Genomic DNA, 19,024 nt, shown 5'->3' on the forward strand with positions numbered 1-19,024 from the left:
TATCATCGCCTAAACTGGCATTCCATACTAATTGCGTGTGATCTGATTGGTGTATTATAAATAAATTCATCGCGATGAATTTTTCAGTAGATGTAATGAGACAGTTCAGTAGATGTAATGACAGTTAATTTAATTGTTCTGCTCTTTTTGTACAAATCTATACTACTTTATATTATGGATTTTGTAGTACTGTTAAAATTATTAAATCTCTGGAAGTGTGTTTTACGAGTATGTCCGCAAATTTATGCGTTTACGGTTTTAAAATGTGAGTTTTAAATAGCGAACATGATCTTGTTAGGTGCACTACGCACGCAGTATTCCAAAATGTCTTACTAATTGGGAGAAAATCATATTGTATCATATCATATTATATCCATTCTTTAAATTCATATTCTTTATCCAAAACTAAATTGGTATAGTAAAACACAGTGCTAGCAATTTATCATATTATTAAATGTTTCATATTCTTTATCATTGTGTTTTACTCTAATCAAATTGGTATAGTAAAACACAGTGCTAAATTGCTATGTGAATGTCATTTATCATATTTTTAAATGTTTCCTATTCTTTATCATTGTGCTTTACCATAACCAAATTGGTTATAGTAAAACACAGTGCTAAATTGCTATGTAAATGTTATTATCATATTATTAAATTCCTATTCTTTATCATTGTGTTTTACTCTAACCAAATTGGTTATAGTAAAACACAGTGATAAATTGCTATGTAAATGTAATTTATCATGTTATTAAATGTTTCCTATTCTTTATCGTTGAGTTTTACTCTAATCAAATTGGTTATAGTAAAACACAGTGCTAAATTGCTATGTAAATGTTATATATCATATTATTAAATGTTTCCTATTCTTTATCATTGTGTTTTACTCTAATCTGATTGGTTATAGTAAAACAGAGTGCTAAATTGCTATGTGAATGTCATTTATCATGTTATTAAATGTTTCCTATTCTTTATCATTGTGCTTTACTCTAACCAAATTGGTTATAGTAAAACACAGTGCTAAATTGCTATGTTTTATCATTGTGTTTTACTCTAACCAAATTGGTTATAGTAAAACACAGTGATAAATTGCTATGTAAATGTAATTTATCATGTTATTAAATGTTTCCTATTCTTTATCATTGTGTTTTACTCTAATCAAATTGGTTATAGTAAAACACAGTGCTAAATTGCTATGTAAATGTTATATATCATATTATTAAATGTTTCTTATTCTTTATCATTGTGTTTTACTCTAATCTGATTGGTTATAGTAAAACACAGTGCTAAATTGCTATGTGAATGTCATTTATCATGTTATTAAATGTTTCCTATTCTTTATCATTGTGCTTTACTCTAACCAAATTGGTTATAGTAAAACACAGTGCTAAATTGCTAAATGTCATTTATCATGTTATTAAATGTTTCTTATTCTTTATCATTGTGTTTTACTCTAACCAAATTGGTTATAGTAAAACACAGTGCTAAATTGCTATGTAAATGTAATTTATCATATTATTAAATGTTTCCTATTCTTTATCATTGTGTTTTACTCTAACCAAATTGGTTATAATTTATTTAATTTCATTTCAAAAGACATTTACCTAAATTGCTATTTAATTATAGTAAAACACTGTGCTAAATTGCTATTGTATTAAGGACGAATTCCGAGAAGATGTATTCAAAGCTACAACCAATCAGAACAGTGTTAATCAATATAGTCCATGGCTACAGCCAATCAGAAACGTCCAAATCGCAATAACCCCTAGGCTAATAGAAATTATTGGTCCGAGTAGCCTTTTCAACCAGACGTTGCGAGGTTTAAAAAGTAAAACATGATTTACTCGCCAGTTTGGTTTAGTTTATATACCTGCCAGGCTCCAAAAAACAAAACAAAATCGAAGTACGTGTGCGATGAAAACTATTATATGGCATTGGATCAACTTCAGTAACTTTGAAAACTCTGGTAATTGGGTGATACCTTGTCAGTATTGCATTTAATTTATACTCAATAGTTTATGAAATTGTTGAACTTTAGTAGTATCTTATTTATAGTTTCTCTGTTCCTGTTTTATAACGTTTTAATCGAACGCAAAACCTAGCCTGTTGTTTAAAGGAAGTTGTACTAGTTGAAAAGGTTGATACAATACCTCGTACACCGCGAAAAATATATCAGTACACCCTATACAAAGCCTAGGCCTGGTACTGCGGGAGAAGTTACTTTAATAATGGTGTTGAACGCCAAGAAGCAAGGTATTGAAAAGAAGCTGTCAAAATTGTACACAAAGTGCAAGGAAAGTGGACTTACAGATGAAGAAATTCTGGCAGCTTCATCACCTCTGCAAGAGTATATTAAAAAATCTAAACAACTAGAGACTAGCAAGAAACGTATTCGGCTAGTGGTATGCACAGCAATTGCAATATGCGTTTTAGCAATATTGTTTCAATATGATCCTATATACAGGGTAGTGTGTATCGTTGGACGAATTTTATCTATTAAGGTAAATTAAAGTTTCACATTCTATAAGTTGCAATTTTAAGTTATAATATTAATAATATTATTTTTTCATTTTAAATTTATTTTATTTATAATTTTACATTCATGTAATATCAATAAATCACAAAAGAAGGCCAAACGGGACTTTTTCAGTCAAATTTTCCTAATAAATTTTTTATTGAAAAAAAAATTATATCTTTGGAAGAGAATTTTTTTTAATCATTCCATTTTCAGTCTGCCTTTCTGGAGATCCCTTTTCATCTTTTCTTTTAATAATACTTTTTTTTTCATTATGTGATGAATAAATGTGTTCGTAATTTGCAGACTCTACCATTTTATGATTGGAGTGAATTCTATTATATGGATTGTGTACTTTATAACCCATATTATTTAAGAGATGGACTTACTGAAGAAGATTGTGAGGTTGGTAATAATTACCTTGTTACTATATGTTATGTTTAGTTTTAATAACATTTTACTCTTTAGCTGATGTAAAGTTGTTATATTATTATTTAATTGCACTGATGATGTTGGTCGGTGCAACAACGAAACATGTTTGAAAACAATTTGGTCATAAAACTTAAGTTAAAATATCTTAATTTTTACGGCAACAATACACACGACATCACCTTAAACACGGGTGTCAATCAAAGACTTCTAAAAGTTGGGAAAGCTCTTGAAAAAATCCATAAAAGCAGCAGCTGATATAATATAAACTACTTAAATTATATTTTTTATTTAAAAAATAACTTAAATGACAGTTGGTTACTTATTATAGATTATTTCAAAGTTTTTCCTCTTTTAAAAAAAAGCATTTATTGTATGACACTTAAACGGGTACTTATTAAATGAAGATCAATTTTAATTATTTTTACTACTTACTTACTTACTTACTTTTTACTTATATATCATCAAAAAATACTTTTTGAATTCTATTTTCTAAGACATTCTTCTGTATTTTTTTTAGATGTGTGAAGATTTATTGTATGTTGAAACTTTTGAACATCTTGACCCAAAAAATACAACTTATTTTTTATTTGACAACATTCCTATAGTTGTGACAGACGCATTAGACAGCTGGAAGGCAACAAAGGAGTTTAATCTAGAGTATATTAAAAAGGTAATAATTAAACTGATTTTATTTATTGCAATGAAAATAGAAAGAAAATCGTGAACCGAATAAATGAAGGAATCATGAAATTGTTCTACTGCAGTTACTGCAGCAATAACATGATTTTAGTTTCTTTAATAAAGATAATAGTTAGGGTTAAACTTCAGTAAACAATATTTATGATTACCAAAAAAGACTTTCTAAATAATTCCATTAACGGATGGACTAAACAAAATGTAGTAGAAGAGCACTAAAACTTGTAAAAGAGGCAATTTCAGATTCCTTAAAATATAAAAGAAGAACAGGGAACTAATCCTGTTACACTATAGACCATACTGGACGTTACAACCTTTTTTTTCCATCCGTCACAAACCAGGAGGTCACTTCCTCAGAGGCCACTCCCTCAGAGGCCACTCCAAAACACTATCAAAATCCAGGCACAACACCAAAACAATAGACAATTATTTGACACAAGGATCACAGACAAATGGAACACACTACATCAACATGTTATTTCAAATAATCATATGACAAGCATATTAACACATCCAAGAGAGGAGGCAGTCAATATGAGTATTAACTCACTTGCCTCCTGATTCACTTAAAGCTAAGAGCACTTAATGGTAAGGTAAGAGCTGTAAAGCTTGGTTCCCACTAGAACGTAACGCAAGGACGTAAACGCAACGCAAGCGTTTTAACCAACGACAAGCGAAGTTATAGACAGTTAGCAATCACAAGCGAATAAGCCATCTCTTGTGATTGGTCAATTCACTTGCGTTGTGTTACGTCCTTGTGTTGCGTCGCTAGTGGGAATCACGCTTTAAAGGTAAGGTAAGAGTACTTGCCATATTGTAGATAATAGTAATGTTGATACTGCTGGTGATATTGTGAAAGCTGGGGCCTCATATGTGCCGAGGGTTCCTTCTTTGAAAATGTATCTTCCTACTATCAATTAGAGCATTTTGTAATGTTTACTCATGGTGGAAAACCTATTTTGATAAAGAAAAGTAACATGAAAAAATAATTTATTTAAAAATGTACAGGTATTATATACATTTTTTGTTAAGTGATAATTGACAGTCCATAACAAAATAACTACCTTTACTAAGCCTGGGTTCATTTTCTAAAAAATTATCTCCCAACAATCCATTGGAGAATATTGCAACTGTATACTCATGGCAAACCTAATTTGAGAAAGAAACTATGAAACAAAATTCAATTACAATTTAGAGGTTCACCTAATATTAATTTTTCATTAGGCTAAAATAAAAAAATAGCTTCTTGTTTCCGGTTGAGCGCCTAGGTGGATTTTTTTCTCCAGAAAATAATAGCTGATAATTGACAGTGCATAACATAATAACTTTCTTTACTAACAATTAAACACACCTTCTATGCAGCAATACAATTATTACATTGATTTGTATCATCAACAGGAAGTTTTTATCATTATTAATAGTACTTAGACTATTACCAGGTACTTTTACTGATCACCACACCTTTTAACAGATGTGTTACTATTATTATGATAACAATAAGCCACAATAAATGCTGTTCCTTCATAAGGAAAATTGTATGATTTATTTAGCCTGACAAACAATAAGCCACAATACATGCTGTGTTATTTGTACAATACATGCATTCATTCATGGGACTTATAAACACACTATCTGAGATTATAACATTGGGCCTGTTTCTGCTGCAACTGCTCAAAATACGGTATAAAAATACGGTATAAAATACGGTATAAAGGAAGTTTTACGTCTCACTTTCAACAGCCTAGCCCTAGTGATAGAGATGTTGTGAGAGCACAGAAAACATCGTAATTTATTTAGTAAAACTGTGACGTCTTCGCTCCACATTTTCGCCGAATATCTATACACGTGTGTAAAGCAGCTGACAGCGACAGAAAATAAAAACACGAATGTTGACCTTTTGTCATGTAAAAAAAAAATACGGTATTTTTTATTGGCAGCAGAAACGGGTACAAAAAATACGGTATAAATTTGTAAATACCGTATTTTATCCACAAATTTTTTGGGGAAAATACGGTATACAAAATACGGTATATTTTTTATGAGCGCAGTTTCTGCTGCCAAAAATATACCGTATATATACGGTATTCAAAAAATACCGTATAATATACGGTATTTAGTTGGCAGCAGAAACAGGGCCATTGTATGATTTTTTTAGCATAAACAAACAATAAGCCAACATAAATGCTGTGTTATTTGTACAATACTGTAAATGCATTCATTCATGGGACTTATGAACACACTATCTGATTATAACATTGTATGATTTTTTTAGCATAAACAAACAATAGGCCAAAATAAATGCTGTGTTATTTGTACAATAAATGCATTCATTCATGGGACTTATAAACACACTATCTGATTATAACATTGTATGATTTTTTTAGCATAAACAAACAATAAGCCACAATACATGCTGTATTTTTTTAACAGCAATACATGCATTCATTCATGGGACTTATAAACACACAATCTGATTATAACATTGTATGATTTTTTTAGCATAAACAAACAATAAGCCACAATAAATACTGTGTTATTTGTACAATAAATGCATTACCTTCATGGGACTTATATAAACACACTATCTGCTTTATATAAAATTGTATGATTTATTTAGCATAACAAACAATAAGCCACAATAAATACTGTGTTATTTGTACAATAAATGCATTACCTTCATAGGACTTATATAAACACACTATCTGCTTTATATAAAATTATATGATTTATTTAGCATAACAAACAATAAGCCACTGTAGTATTTGTACAATAACATTACCTTCATGGGAGTTATAAGCACTCTGCATCTGCTTTCTATAAAATTGTATTTTTTATTTATTTACCATAACACACAATATAGCTCATAAATAATGTTTAATAACAGAAAATAATTTTATTATTTTTATTTTTATTTTATTTTATTTCATCATCACCCTACAGTGACCAAACGTCACCATTAACAGGGTTGAAAGTCATAAAATACAACATATTATATACAAGCAAATATCAACAGATAACAAGACAACATTTAAATATTACTGACATTAGACAAAACCTTCTGACGGAAACAAGCATGGGAATCAAAAAAAATATCAACAGATCCATCAATTTTACATAGTGAGTGGTATAACTTAGGCAAACGATTAACAAAACCATTTTTAGTAATATTTACCCTCCCTCTTGATATAGAAAATAAAGCAGGATTAAGCAATTGATATTGTGGAACAGAAATAGGAAAGTACACTTCAAAATTACCATGGAAAATTGAGTTCACAGCCTTAAAAAGAAAAATTAAATAAAATAACTTACGCCTACCCGCTAAATTAATAAGAACGTCTTTGCTAATAGAACCAAATTTACGCACATAAAATCGACAAAACTTGTTCTGTACACTTTGTAATCTAGAAGACTGGGCAAGAGAAATAGAGTTAAAAATAACACTGCAGAATTCAAGATTCGACCTAACTAAAGATTTGTATAAAATAACTAATGCCTTTTTATCGTTAATATGTCTGCAATGTCTGCAATGTCTCCAAAGAAAACCCAAAAGTCTATTGCATTTAGAGACTATAAAATCAATATGTTTACAGAAGGTTAATGAACTATCTAAAAAAATACCAAGGTCTTTGTGAACAGAGACTCTTTCAAGTATAATATTCTTAATATAAAAGTCAAAATAGATGGGTTTTTTCTTAAGAGTAAAAGACATTGATTTGCATTTGGAGGCATTGACTGACATATTCCAAGTGTCGCACCAGTGAATGAGTCTGTCAACATCTTCTTGTAACAACAACATATCATTTAAAGTTTGTATAGACTTAAATAATTTAATATCATCAGCAAACATAAGAACATTAGAATGACGAGGAACAAAGGAAAAATCGTTGAAAAACATAATGAAAAAAAGAGGCCCCAAAATAGACCCCTGAGGCACGCCAGATAAAACTGGAAGCCATTCAGACGTGTTACCATCAAAAGTGACTCTCTGAAACCTGTCCGATAAATAACTTGTAAAAAATAAAATTAAATCGTGATTTAGACCAAATTGTTGAAGTTTGAACAAGAACAACTTATGGGAAACCCTGTCAAAGGCTTTAGCCATGTCTGTATATACAACTTCGCATTGCCCTTTTGCATTTATTGCGTCATACGCATGTGACAACAGAACAGACAAATTTGTTTCACAAGACCTCCCTGGGTAAAATCCGTGTTGATGGTCACTAATAACTGGTGATATATGTTTAAAAATTTGGTCGTGAACAATTTTTTCAAATACTTTAGAAATAGTTGGCAACAATGAAACCGGTCTATAATTGCGTACATCAGATTTAGAACCAGCTTTAAAGATAGGGCACATGTTAGCTTGCTTCCATTTTATCGGAAAACGTTTCTCAGAAATGCATCTTTCAAATAAAATTTTACAAGGGAAAGAAAGAGGTTTGGCAGCTAAAGACAAAACAATCATCATTACCTGAAGCCTTATGAGAATCAATTTCATTAATGTGCTTTTCTATAACCTCCTGATTAAACTCAAGTTTAGATAAGCAATCAATGGGATATTCAGGAAGATTAGGAATATCCAAATCGTTGTTAACAGGACTAAAAACAGAATAAAAAAATTGATTAAGTAAGTTTGCTTTGTCTTTTACAGTGTAAGCTAACTGATTATTAAAATGAAGTTCTGAAGGGATGTTATTATTTTTTCTTGAGGATTTTATCCAAGACCAAAAACGTTTCGGATTACAACTTAAATTACAACATAATGAATTAACATAGGTTCGATACTTAAATCTACAAAGTCGTTTAAAATTTGACCTAGCAAATCGAAAATTTTCAATATTTAACCTATTTGGATTACGTTTTTTTTCTCTAAAATATGATTCTTTAGATTTCAGAGCAGTGTAGACCTCATTATCAAACCATGGTGGGAGTTTTCTCTTAGGTCTAAAAACAGGGACGAGATCTTTGATAGTAGCAAAAATAAAATCATAAAATAAATTAACTGCCTCATCAATGTCAACGGCAAGATCAAGTAAATTATATAATTATTATTTACTTTCCATAAACAAAACACATATGGAAAGGGTTTTTTTCACTTCACAATATTGTCATTCTTACTCACTTTAGTTATATAGTGAAGATGAAGTTTTAGCAACATCTACTGTGTGTTCATTTGTTAGTCAATCAGAAGATGATTTTCCAACTTTTTTACAAACTTTAGGAGAAACAAGTCCAACATGGAATATACGCTGGTGAGTATGCAAACATTTTCTCTTAAGAAACATTTTGATTCTGTCTGAGTTGAATCTCGACAAGACGAGATATCGTAGGGCATAGTTTTTAGGTGGTCTGAAAGACATTAAACATGTTTAACTTTCTCCTAACTGAGTTGGCGTTACGAAACCAACCAAAACCAGACATTGTTCATACAATCTTTTAGAATTTGCATTTTTTTTATAGTTTTAAAAAGCCATAAACACAATAATAATATATAATAAATTAAATTCTCATAGTAGTAGCGTGTTCAACAGTTAAAAATTCACAAAGAACAAAAGGTGACAGATAGCTGTACAAATTACATATATTGACCAGTTTTAATTGTTGTAAAGGTCATTTTGAATAGTCAGTATATTAAACAGGGAAGAGTGAAAATAACTCTTCCCTAGTATAAAGCAATAATTATATGTATTATAACATAACAAATATTAGTGATAATTTTCACTTTCTACTTAGTTTCTACACAAAAAGGCCAAAAATTCCAGAATATATTAATTTTTCTTTTGGATGATCCAAAGAGAATAAAACATATGTTTTTGCTCTAGCTTTCGCTGGTTCAACGACTCAGCTTAATCATGAGTGAGTCTATGTGACTTGAAATTGTTACCATGCGTCATTGAACTAACGAAAGCTAGAGTAAAAACATAAGTTTTACGGTGTTATTCCCTTTGGATCATCCAAAAGAAAAATGATTTGAATACTATACAGAGATCCAGATAAACCTTTCTACTAATGTTGATGAATTGTAAGGACATTTATAGAATTTCATTTCATTTCATTATTTATTTGGTCTATTTGAGTATATACATTACAAAAAAAAACTTAAATTGGGGCCACCAGGGTCAACCTAAGTGAACTGAATCATTGTAGCTGAGCCGGTTGACCCAACCCCAAAGTCAGTTTACACATAAAAGACGAAAGACAAAATACAGTTACAGCGAATCAAAATGAATGTGAACTTTTCTAATGAAGGCTGATGGGCTTTCTATGACTGCAGCATGCAGCATGCTTGATTTAATCAACCTAATTAAATACTAACAGATTAGGTACTTAATTTTGACAATTTTCTAGCTTAACCAGTACTCTAAACAAAATTGATGATGCGATTTACATTTGTCTAAGACAGATTATGGTTTTAAATTTGATCTATATCTTGTGATGTTACACCATATAATTATCTTTTGTGTATTTAGTTCATGATGTATTGTTTTTTATGTCATTTTTCTAACTTTATTTGTAAATTATTATAGTGTTAACTTTGGAGCAGAATATGCCTGACGAGTAGGGGGTTACCCCGGTGTATTAGTACATCACAGCCACTGATCACCAACTGTGCCCTCTGGGAGACCAGTCTTTGACTGAAGAGGTTACCCAGTATAAATATATATTTCAATCAATCGATTCAATGTCTGTATAGTGTATTGCATAATTTTCCTGAAACCAGAAAGGAAAAATATATTTACTGTATATAATTGATCTTTTACTAAACTTAAAACTCACCCTAATTAAATTTTGTTTAGAGAATCAGAGAACTAAGAAATCCCATAAATAATAAAAATAATACATTATTACTATCAATATCATTAAGCACTTTGAATGTTAAGGCTACAGAGTGGGATTAAAATATTATAACACACACATTATATACATCTAATATTAATACCGCGTTTCCACATTTCTGTATAATAAACCATTTAATTAAAATAGTGGATTATAATCATTATTAATAATGAAATTTGCTTTATCAGCAACTTCTCTTACCGTAAATCAATATTCACTGACTAATAGCGTAAATCACTCACACATCCCGTAATTACCCATTTAATTTGTACAATTGTTAAGTAGATACTAAAAATGGAGTGGTTAATTTAAAACGTAATAGGTCAGTGAACTTATGAGACTCGTTGAAGTGCATGTTTCCGTTTACAATGCGAATAGTAATTACTTTTAGGACTTGTTTGCAGCAGACGTCAATATAAAAACACCAAATTGAACAAACTGCGTACAAAAAAAACTTTTTTCTGAAGGCAATGTAACTTGTTTGAACTCCTCAATGCATCAAAATGTAAAATATTTAATTGAAAGTATCATTTGCATACAAATTTGCACAATTACAACTTGCGTTTGACGTCATGTAGCAATTTGCCTTTTAAATTCATTTTCATTTCTTCTAACATAAATTGTTCTCTCGCTAAACATGTCTTTATTTCCTGTTTAAAAGGTCAGCTGCGGGTAAAAGTAATTAATTGTTCATACAGTATGTTGTAGTTTTTTAATACATATTTTGTACAGATGCTATTGCGTTGATATGAGACCAATTTAAAAGGTGAAAAGAGGAAGAGGATGAAGGGTAAAGCCTGTAGCCAGGCAGGCTTCATGTGGTCTTTTTTTTTTAAAAGAGGCCATTACATAAAAAAGTAAAAGTATCACTTTCGAAGATATCTGTAGTTCGAAAGGACATAGGAATAATGGGTTTGAACACTACAGCCCTTCTCAATAAACTCCTACTTTATAAGGGCCTGTTCAGACCTACAGAGTTATGCTTTCGTATTGTGCGTGGCATACAACTCCAAAGGTCTGAACCAGGAAAAGAACAGTGGAATCCACCACGTACGACACTACTCTTTTGTTCGTTACGAAAGCTCAAGGTACATGATTAGTGAATGCCGCTTACGATATGAAAGTCATGCATCAACGATTTTGACCTCCAACCAATCAATCGCCCAAATCGAATCGGTGACACTTTAGTTTGAAATGAAGGCTTAGTTAAGCAAATCTGAACACTTTTCTGTTACAACACTCATTATAATATGACATTGCTTGCGATACGAAAACAACTCCATAGATCTGAACATACCCTAATATTAGTAAGATATCTTCGCACACATTTAAAATATCACCTACTCTTTAACACTTCTGCTAATTTGTAACTTTTGTGTTGTAATAATTTATTAGTTAAATCACCTACGGTACTAGCCAAATGAAATATATACACTGAAGCCTAAAGATACTGTTCAATTATCATCAACCAGATCAATGGTAATTGAAGATAAACATATGGTTTACCATGTTGTAAAGTGATTTGTTACATGTTAAATTGATAATGAATAATAGACATTTACTATTACGTATTTAATGTTGAAAAATTTGAAAGGTAATTACATTAACACAATATACTGTATGAATATAGTTGTGTAAACAAAGATGTTGAAGTTGTTACATCAACATTTTCACACTTGCGCTAAACATCGCATAGAGACTATTTGTATTTTGCGCTATATAAATTAAAAACCTTTAAATGTTGTACACTTATATTTTTTTCTAATTTAATCAATTTCCAATTTGATAAATCAGTAATCATTTTATTTTCCACACACTTGTAAAATACATGAATTATGGAGGGAAAAAAAAAATTATATGCATTGTATGGAAGGAGACTGTTTAAGTTAAGAAAATAACTTTAAGTCATAGCCACCTTAAACTGAGTTGAAAAAATGTTATGAAGCACGACTTAATAAGTGCTGCAGCAAAATCAGAGCATTATTATTATAATAATATGGCGAGGGGTTAAATCTTGCCCTGTATGTACATCATATTCTTTAATTTGAGATAAATTACAATTTCGGCCTCATTTCCCAGAAATATCTAAATATTTTTTTTTATTTCGGTATAGAACATGAATGCTGAAAACGTTGAACTTATAAAAATAATATTTTAATAGGAGCAATTGTGATATCCAAGCCAACAAGATTTTACGGCAATACTTCCAGCGTCCGTACTTCCTACCGGATATGGTGCAGGTAGTAGGATCCTGGGTATTTATGGCATCCGGAACCAAACGTGACCCGGAGAGGGCGAGGTTGGAGAAAGTAGAAAAGGAACAAGGAGATAGTTTTTTCAATCCTGAAGGGTGGCAGGTAAGACTAATACAATGAACCTCTATTAAGGGGACACCTTTGGGACCTAACATTCAAAGAGCGGTAATGGTAAAAAAAATATAAAATCTATGTTAATTGTTATTCCTTATGACCATTTACACAAAGTACGGAGCTAGAGATTCTAACTGGGACAAGCTATGCGGTTTCATCTGTGTAAATTGGCATTTATAGGGTGTCCCTTTTGGAGTTGGTCATAGTATTAAAACATTTCCTCTTACTTTTTTTCATGAGTGTGCCCTGAAAAAAAGGGGTATTCCTGTGAACAGGGGTGTCCCTGTGAATAGGAGTGTGCCCTGTGAATAGGGGTGTGCCCTGTGAATAGGGGTGTCCCCTGTGAATAGGGGTGTCCCTGTGAATAGGAGTGTGCCCTGTGAATAGGAGTGTGCCCTGAAAAAAAGGGGTATTCCTGTGAACAGGGGTGTGCCCTGTGAATAGGGGTGTGCCCTGTGAATAGGAGTGTGCCCTGTGAATAGGAGTGTGCCCTGTGAATAGGAGTGTGCCCTGTGAATAGGAGTGTGCCCTGTGAATAGGAGTGTGCCCTGTGAATAGGAGTGTGCCCTGTGAATAGGAGTGTGCCCTGTGAATAGGAGTGTGCCCTGTGAATAGGAGTGTGCCCTGTGAATAGGAGTGTGCCCTGTGAATAGGAGTGTGCCCTGTGAATAGGAGTGTGCCCTGTGAATAGGAGTGTGCCCTGTGAATAGGAGTGTGCCCTGTGAATAGGAGTGTGCCCTGTGAATAGGAGTGTGCCCTGTGAATAGGAGTGTGCCCTGTGAATAGGAGTGTGCCCTGTGAATAGGAGTGTGCCCTGTGAATAGGAGTGTGCCCTGTGAATAGGAGTGTGCCCTGTGAATAGGAGTGTGCCCTGTGAATAGGAGTGTGCCCTGTGAATAGGAGTGTGCCCTGTGAATAGGAGTGTGCCCTGTGAATAGGAGTGTGCCCTGTGAATAGGAGTGTGCCCTGTGAATAGGAGTGTGCCCTGTGAATAGGAGTGTGCCCTGTGAATAGGAGTGTGCCCTGTGAATAGGAGTGTGCCCTGTGAATAGGAGTGTGCCCTGTGAATAGGAGTGTGCCCTGTGAATAGGAGTGTGCCCTGTGAATAGGAGTGTGCCCTGTGAATAGGAGTGTGCCCTGTGAATAGGAGTGTGCCCTGAAAAAAAGGGGTATTCCTGTGAACAGAGGTGTGCCCTGTGAATAGGGGTGTTCCTGTGAATAGGGGTGTTCCTGTGAATTGGGGTGTTCCTGTGAATTGGGGTGTCCCTGTGAATAGGGGTGTTCCTGTGAATAGGGGTGTTCCTGTGAATAGGGGTGTTCCTGTGAATAGGGGTGTCCCTGTGAATAGGGGTGTCCCTGTGAATAGGGGTGTCCCTGTGAATAGGGGTGTCCCTGTGAATAGGGGTGTTCCTGTGAATAGGGGTGTTCCTGTGAATAGGGGTGTTCCTGTGAATAGGGGTGTTCCTGTGAATAGGGGTGTTCCTGTGAATAGGGGTGTTCCTGTGAATAGGGGTGTCCCTGTGAATAGGGGTGTCCCTGTGAATAGGGGTGTTCCTGTGAATAGGGGTGTTCCTGTGAATAGGGGTGTTCCTGTGAATAGGGGTGTTCCTGTGAATAGGGGTGTTCCTGTGAATAAGGGTGTCTCAAAGGAAGGGTTCTACTGCATGTTTACATGCACATATTATTTATATTCTATTGGAATCCTAAAAAAAACATTATTTCTAACAAAAAGTAGAATAAAATAGAATAAATTGCAAGATTGTTTTATTCTACTTTATATTACTAGCTACTTGCTTCAAATAAAAAGCTTAACAATCATGGTTTCAATTTCAACATTCATATTAGTGTCATAAAACCAGATAGTACTGTATACTCAGATATAAATGATTTATGATTAACTTGACATTTAATATAATAATCCTGCTTGTCAGCTACATTATTTTAAACATCAATACTGTATGTATGGCAAGAACTGTTTATTGTTTTAATTTTCTGTCATGTTTGATTACAAAATACTTGTACAGGATATTTATTTTAGATACGTTAACATTTACTGATCTTTATTGAATTACTGTATGATTTTCATAAAGTTTCCAATACAAAATTGATGATGGTACAGATGTTAGTACTACTAAATTGCCTTTCTGGGTGAATATAGGAAATTGCGATTGTAAAATTAGACTTGGCCCCAAGTCTTTTTTATGTACTAAAGTACTAAATATCTTTCAAATTGCGCCTAATAATATATTAAATGCTCTAAGAAGATTGTGCTTATATTGTAAGGTGGCTATTGATTAATTAGCATGATATAGTACTAGTAATGTATGGATTTCGTAATGTATACTGTACTAACTAGTAATTTTACAGTGATTTCTTTTCATTACACAAATATCTATCTACAGTATCTTAAGCATAGTGATTGTTAGATTTATGTTAATGCTAAAAATCAGGGGATATAATTTGGCACTGGCTATAATTATATAACTTTTGGTTTGGGCACAAAGCTTAAAATGTTGAATATATTACTTGTATACTAGTTATTCCTTTTCATTACAAAAAAAATCCTATCTATCTCAATCATAGTTAGTTAGATTTTTTGTGAATGCTAAAAGCAGGTGATTTGGCACTGGCTATTATATAACTTGTGGTCTGGGCAATAAGCTTAAAATGTTGAATATCATGGACATTTTATTTTATTAAAATATTTCAAAATTGTAAAATCTACAATTCATTCTTTTATATTTGAATATATAAACTTTTGTGAATAAATATTGATTCAGTCACGTACAATATTAGTGATTAAATATTATTAATTTGAATACTTAATTATAATAATTCTTCCCTTAGGAATTTATCAGAGACGATAACATGCAATGGATGGCTCAGATCAAGGGACAATATGCGATATCATTGACCCCAGTCGAGCCATGCAACAGGACATGTCAACCTTTAAACTTTGAACTAAATCCTGGAGAAATTTGTAAGTACTATCAAAGAATATATATCACAAGAATGAGTATTCCGCGATTTTTGCATGAGAAATTTGTAACAGTGAGCTCCAGAGAGTAATGCCCGCCCTCATAAGGGCGGATGTATACATACTAAATAAGACTTGATTTAATAGATATTATACATGTCACATTAAATAGAATTATGATGATAGTTTTTGCAATTGTAAACTATTTTATAATACATATTTATTAAAAAACTAGTGTTTATTCACTTTTACAGACAATTATTTACTAACATGCTAAGTTAGTTCACAAAAAAGGCCTAACACAGCCACACCAAAAATCAACGAATATTACTCAGCACGGCCTATTCTTTACCATTGCCGTGTACTACTCTACGCCCGGTAAATTAAGTATTTTTTTTATGATATAAATTAGTATAAAATACATGTTATTAATAGGACAAAATGTTAAATATCATTAACATTTATTTGTTTTACCAGAAACAAGTTAAATATAGGAATATTATTAAACTATCGTTCGTGAAAACGCGTAAACACCAACACGCCCGGTCACGCTATCGTAGCGCCCGGTTGATAAAGCAAACTGTTTATACGGCAGCTTTTACTAAATAAATTGCATAAAACGAACAATTAAATATCCAAATAGTATTTAACATGATGTTGGCATGTAGTTTATAACATTTTTTATCATGAAAATACTACCGGTGGTCCAGCCTTTGATTAGTGAAACCGTCACAAAAAGTTGTATACATCCCAGATACATCCACACTTATGGCAGCGCCCTACCACATGGACAATATTACTGTTACAGGGAAAATCGCGGATTACTCATTCTTGTGATATATATTCTTTGGTACTATGTTCAATTAATTTTGTTGTTAAAACATTATTGTCTACTCGCCATTTAAATTTATGTTGATTTTAATTTATGCTAATTTCATTAAATTTATATTAAAAATTACACTGTAAATCTATCCAGCATTGTTATTCATGAAGTATTAATTTATCAAAATAACATTGGCACTAATAGTAATATGCTAGTTTGGGTGATTGTAATTTTAAACAATTTCTTGTTATTTTCCAGTAATTTTCACACCTAAGATGTGGTTTTTTGAGTACATGCCGTATGGAGAAGAAGACTCGATTGCTCTAGCCTCTATGGGAGATTGGGAATAGTATAAATACATGATACCATTGACATTTTAGTATTCCATTATTTGTTTATGTGGAAAAAAAAGAACCATATATTCACAGAAGAATTTGTCATTTGAAATGACATGCTTATTTTTTTTTAACAAATTAGACTTTCAAGAAGCACTTCACATAATTATGCACATTGTATTTTGTCTTTTATATTTTAATATTTTTAAATAAGGTAGTGGAGCTGTAGGTTGGTGCTTGCCTTCCAATCCCAAAATCCAGGGTTCAATCCCAACCTAGTTCTAGTAACTCACAACTCTTTCAACTCCACTCCCTAAGCCCCAAATGAGACTTAGTTCATAAGCGCGATAAATGATAAAAAATAGTTTGTCCATCCCTTAATTGACGAGTTTGTATGAAAAAAAAATAATATAATATTATATTTTAATATAATCTCACAGTCACACCCATTAAAAAAATATCTGCCTCTATATAAGTACAGCATTAAACAGACAAAGGCTATTATATTGGAAACGGAAAAAACAGATATGAAACAGTTTTACCTGTATTTCAATTGAAAATAATCATGGTCTAGACATATTAAAATATGCCAAAACAAATTAACATTTAATTCTAAAAAGGTCTTCCATGTAAAATGCTAATTTTAAATCAGGTTTTATATTTGTAATTACTAAATATAAACACATTTTGTTTATACAGTATTGTTTGTAAAATGTGTGTAAAATATTTATACAGTACAACTATTGATTTTCTCATCTTCACTGCTTATAAATTAATGAATTAATAGTCAGTATATTTCTGGGCAGTTTGGAATTTCTATATATATGTCAAAATTTATATCTATAAATTTTTGTTGAAAAAAAAAATTGTTTTCAATATCCAAAGCTCTGTCTACACTATCAAACTAGTTTGACAAAAAAAGTGCCCAAATATTTCCATATGGACATAAACTTTGATAGTAGGTGTAGACAGAGCTTAAAGCGTGGTTCCCACTAGCGACGCAACACAAGGACGTAACGCAACGCAAGTGAATTGACCAATCACAAGCGATGGCTTATTTGCTTGTGATTGCTAACTCTCTATAACTTCACTTGTCATTGGTTAAAACGCTTGTGTTGCGTTTACGTCCTTGCGTTACGTTCTAGTAGGAACCAAGCTTTAGAGAGCTTGATAGACATGTTTAATCACCTTTTCTTGCCTTTCTGGTGCTTTTCTAATGTGTGTGTGCGTTTTGTAACCAGTGAATGTTTATAGAATAACATGGTTATATGCAACCAATAAATAAAGGGATGAATAAGGGTCGAGTCTGCAGAGTATCATAAGGAGGGGGAGGGGATGTGGTCATGTGAGTGAGTTGTCAAAACAATATAGACTATCTGTATACTATTATTCGATGTAAACTACTAGAAAGTTCTTTAAAAAGCCTTTTGCCATTTTTCCTCCGACTGTGTATTCATTAAATGTAAATATGGAAAACTAAACCTTAAAATTGTATTAAAATATTCATATAATGTACAATGTCACCAGATTTATATAATACTGTTAATTAATATACTGTATTACAAAAGTATACTGTATTTATATAAAAGAATTATTTATTACTAAAATTTATGGAGGGCAGCATTGTACAGTACAGTATTTGCAAATCATGAACGTGTCTTAATATGTTGCTTTGACATTTATAAAAAAATAAATAAAACTAGAATTTAATTCGTCACTTTGACGAATTATAGGTGATCATTTTTATCATTTTAATGAAATTAACATTTTTTTAAACATGCACGTACGATCGTAAAAAGTTGATGTACGCCATCCTATGACATGATGCATATACACTCATAGTGCTGAGTTGTACCTATTATGTGTCATATACAATATGTACAGTATATACTGTATATCTATATACAGTGTAGCATAGGTGAAATTACGGGACCCACATCGTGTTCTAAATTTTTGGTATGATGGAATTATCAAAATAAACTCGAAGATGACAATTTCGAAAGATAATGAATTGAGCAAAAAAATATAAGAATTGGAAGAAAA

General features: G+C 32.0%; 1 protein-coding gene across 1 annotated transcript; it reads left to right on the top strand.

The window, feature by feature from the left end:
* The first annotated feature begins 1,918 nt into the window (after positions 1 to 1,918).
* LOC140045306 (uncharacterized) lies at positions 1,919 to 18,691 on the top strand. The gene is made up of 7 exons (XM_072090152.1): positions 1,919 to 2,498; positions 2,819 to 2,917; positions 3,462 to 3,614; positions 8,768 to 8,892; positions 12,639 to 12,834; positions 15,694 to 15,826; positions 16,905 to 18,691. Exons 1-7 carry the CDS (start codon positions 2,226 to 2,228, stop codon positions 16,994 to 16,996), a joined length of 1,071 nt encoding a protein of 356 aa, XP_071946253.1. The 5' UTR covers positions 1,919 to 2,225; the 3' UTR covers positions 16,997 to 18,691.
* Positions 18,692 to 19,024: the final 333 nt, after the last annotated feature.

Source organism: Antedon mediterranea, chromosome 3, assembly GCF_964355755.1.
Source record: "Antedon mediterranea chromosome 3, ecAntMedi1.1, whole genome shotgun sequence".
Taxonomy (NCBI): domain Eukaryota; kingdom Metazoa; phylum Echinodermata; class Crinoidea; order Comatulida; family Antedonidae; genus Antedon; species Antedon mediterranea.

Excerpts from the sequence above, each read along its gene's own strand:
- LOC140045306 (XM_072090152.1), top strand. The coding sequence starts at position 2,226 with ATGGTGTTGAACGCCAAGAAGCAAGGTATTGAAAAGAAGCTGTCAAAA. Across the intron at positions 3,615-8,767 it reads ATCTAGAGTATATTAAAAAG|TTATATAGTGAAGATGAAGT; the intron begins GTAATAATTAAA and ends TACTCACTTTAG. Across the intron at positions 15,827-16,904 it reads ACTAAATCCTGGAGAAATTT|TAATTTTCACACCTAAGATG; the intron begins GTAAGTACTATC and ends GTTATTTTCCAG.